Below are 3,711 nucleotides of genomic sequence, written 5' to 3' on the forward strand. Positions count from 1 at the left end.
CATGCGAGGGGTCCGCAACTAGGTTCGAGCGCGTACACTGGCCGCCCGGAAAACTGGAAAGACCGGGAAGACCACCAGGAAGACTAAAGAAAATCGAAGAAGACCAATAAAATCGTAGGCCACAAATGTGACGAAAAACCGAAAAATATAAGGGAAGACCGGAAAAACTTTAGGAAAGACCTAGAAATTGCAAGAAAGACCAGAAAATGTAAGGGAAGACCGATGAAAATGCGAGAAAACTGGGGGAAGCCTTCATAAAATATCAGAAAACCAAGATATTTGGAAAACCAATAAAAAGTTGGGAAGACCGGGAAAACATTAGGAAAACCTAAGAAAACTACAAAACTAGGAAGCCCACCACATGTGTACACCGGCAGACCGTACTTGCGGACCCCTCGATCACATGACGGCGGTCGGTGTCGGTGGCTGACGTACTCTGGTCGCGCTGACACACACCACATTCACACGATCAACTTCGCTAAACACCGGTTGACACAAGTAGAGATCGGTGGCGTGTCCGCGCCCAAACACGGTGTTCGCAATGAGGACCGCACGCTACACGCCATATTGGCGAGGCCTAGTTGGCACGGCAGCCTTTGAATCAGTGCCTGCGGCAGCAGCAGCCGCATCCCCTGCGCCCCATGAGGCCCAGACGAGCACCGCTGCGGGCGTGTTTCATCCTCATCGTGCTGTGCGACGTGTGGCTCGTCGGCGATGTTAGTGAGACACCGATTGCTGTGCTCGTCGCGTATATATAGTATCGCATGGGCAATAGGCCTCGTAAAAGTTATGTGTCGTCTTTATGACATGTTGACAAGATCCAAAAAAAAAAAAAAAAAAAAAAAAAAGAGTATGACATTTTAACTTAATTTCAACTCGAATCAAGTTTTAGGCTAGTTTAAACCTAAACGCAAATTTTATCTGAACTTGAACCTAGTTTGAACTTAGATAACGAAACTCTTTTGACTGCTTTGCATGCTTTTCTTCAACAAAAAAGCTGCTGTCACTTTACCCCAAAAATGTTAACGTCAAATTTTGAGACATATTTCAATTTTCCAAAAGCACTTCTATTAGGTTCTGCAATTTAAATACTTTCAAATGTATAATTTTAGTTTTTCAGTTAAAATAATCAACTTGTTGAGATGCACAGGCGGCTGGCAGCAGCAAGAGGAACAAGTCGCCACTAGTGCTGTACATGCTGGACGGGAGCGCGTGCAATCAGGGCGCCAACGCCGTGTCGTGGTCCAAGGTCTGGTTCAGCCCCAAGGGATCTTCGCGCCTCTGCAACGCCGACTTTGGACTCTCGAGGCCGGCCAAGAGCCTCCGCAGGGTGAGCCTCGGTCAGCCTGGTTCCCAGGGTTTTCATTCGGATACCCGCGTCACTCCCGGCTTGAGCGTCCTGACTCGCAACTCCCAGTTGGTTTCGGGTCAACTGTAGTGATCAATTCCAACCAATTAGGGATTTTAAATTCCAAATAATTGCAGGAAAAATAGAAATTTTCCCAGACAAATTTCCGAGAGATGATGCATTTTCGGAAAATTAAAATTCTTACACGTGATACTGCTGCAAACAGATTGCGTTCAAAATTGTCCGGTGCTCCGACTCCACCATCTCCTACAACACGTGCGAGTATTTCGACACGTGGAAGTTTGAAGTCAGCCCCTGTACCCTGATGCGAGCTTCCAAAATGCCATGGACTCCTTGGGTTACTTCGATAACACCGTCGATATATTGCCCCATCAAAGCTGTAAGCTATCTGCGAATTAACTATCCTGACTGGATGTAATTAGGTAATACGAATAAACCGCGAATAAAACAATCCGGCGCGTTCTTCTCTGCAGGGTAACTACTCTTTTCGCGACGCAGGAGTCTCTCCCGAAGCGCTCGCCCAATTCGGTATACCGCTGGATAACGTGATCTGGATCGTAACGCTCACTCTGTTTGACAACGACGCCCGTGAGTACGCCTGCGTCAACTACACCTTGGAGTTCAAGAGATCGAGGCAGTGATGCGCTAACGAGGCTCACCTCGAGAGAGACGCAGACGTGAGTGAGATAACCACGGCCAGTGGGGGCTGGTGAGCGTGGAGGATGGGGCGCCATGGACTCTGCGGGCCTTCAACCGGCCTGCGACACTCCGGCCCCGCTGCCTGGCAAGTGACGCTCCCTCCTGGATGGACCCTCGGCGGTGAACGTGCAGCGAACCGCCCTTAGCAATAAAGTTTAGCAAGCATGAAACCATTAATACCGGGAGACACACGAGTACGTCGAGGTCAGTGTCCTTTCCGTCCGTTCGCTCACGAAACTCCCCACACTAAGTCCAGAGCTCGGCAAAAATGTCTTTCTTGACCATGGTTACAAGCGGCCATCGACGATGCACCTGGTCGCCGGACCGTCGGCAACGGTCAGCGTCCCTACGAGAGATGCGTGTTGCTAGTTTTTGTGTTATCCCGCATCTACAACATACTGTTTGGACAACGAGCTATTTCTATCATAGTCACATCCCAGCATTCATTTGAGTCCCATAAGCATTGAGTTGTCCGATTTTTTTTTCAAACAAAAATGAAATCTTGGTGATGCCAAATTTTTTACCAGTAGTATCATTTTTTTTTTCATTCTCGGCGCCATCATTTTCCAAAAATCGTTTTCTAAGTGCCAGCGCGCCTTGCCCTTTTCCCACCCCCAAATCTTTCATTGGTTTATAGGGATTTAACAGTTAAAGAGCGAGAAAGAGCGAGCGCCCCCGGCAGCCGAAGACGCCTGGCGGGTAGGCAACACCCACGCACGGCTGCGCGGAGACCCGAATGTTGCCTATGCTGGAGTTCGCAGGCGCGTAGGCGCCTGGAGAGTAGGCAACGCACACGCACTGGTGCGCAGCCCGCTGGGCGTTGCCTATGCTGGAGTTCGCAGGCGCGTAGGCGCCTGGAGAGTAGGCAACGCACACGCACTGGTGCGCAGCCCGCTGGGCGTTGCCTATGCTGGAGTTCGCAGGCGCGTATAGGAGGCCGGCTGGTACTGTTATGGCCACTTCAACTCTCTTGCTCAAACTACAAAGTTTGGCTAAAGATAGTAGTAGCGCCGATTTGATGAGCGCATTTATTTGAGTGGTCTAATTTTTATTAATTTTAAAAGTGTTGAGCTTGAGCAGCATGAAAGAAATGTTCTCCCCATACTGAGATAAAAAAAGGAATGAGGAAGGAATATTATTTAAAAAAACAGCAAATAGTGCCCTTTTATTAACAATAGAACAAAACATTATTTTCACAAGGACACAATCCAAATGACTTTGACAAAAAAATGAGGAACTCCTGTAAGAGGGAGAACACTCCACTTTGTCACTAAGTCAGTATCACAACATAACTTATAACACTTCAGTTACTTTCTGAATCATATTGGCACTGAGGATCATTACAATAACAAGTGAAAACATATGTAAATGAGATGAATATCTAGGTATTTGACTATTTTCAAGGGCATTTACCATTTTCACCTTTAAATAGTAAGAACGTTCAATGAGTAGAAAAGACAGAGTCTTAATTCTGCAAAACAGTAAAACAAAGAAACGAAAAATTGGTTGTTACAGTACTGCTAAAAACGTAAAATCAAATTAAATGCCAAGACTTAAGAGGAAACATTGAGAGAGAAGTGATGCAACAGTATTGATGTAAGACATACCTAGGATCACAAATCATAATAGTTTTAGATTTAAAT

General features: G+C 46.7%; 1 protein-coding gene across 1 annotated transcript; it reads left to right on the top strand.

Moving 5' to 3' along the window:
- Positions 1–8: 8 nt before the first annotated feature.
- On the top strand, positions 9–2,313 carry LOC113214781 (uncharacterized). The gene is made up of 4 exons (XM_026434252.2): positions 9–716; positions 1,151–1,330; positions 1,575–1,748; positions 1,843–2,313. Exons 1-4 carry the CDS (start codon positions 642–644, stop codon positions 2,008–2,010), a joined length of 597 nt encoding a protein of 198 aa, XP_026290037.1. The 5' UTR covers positions 9–641; the 3' UTR covers positions 2,011–2,313.
- The last annotated feature ends 1,398 nt before the right edge of the window (positions 2,314–3,711 follow it).

This window comes from Frankliniella occidentalis, unplaced genomic scaffold, assembly GCF_000697945.3.
Source record: "Frankliniella occidentalis isolate FOCC.00 unplaced genomic scaffold, Focc_3.1 Scaffold17, whole genome shotgun sequence".
Taxonomy (NCBI): Eukaryota; Metazoa; Arthropoda; class Insecta; order Thysanoptera; family Thripidae; genus Frankliniella; species Frankliniella occidentalis.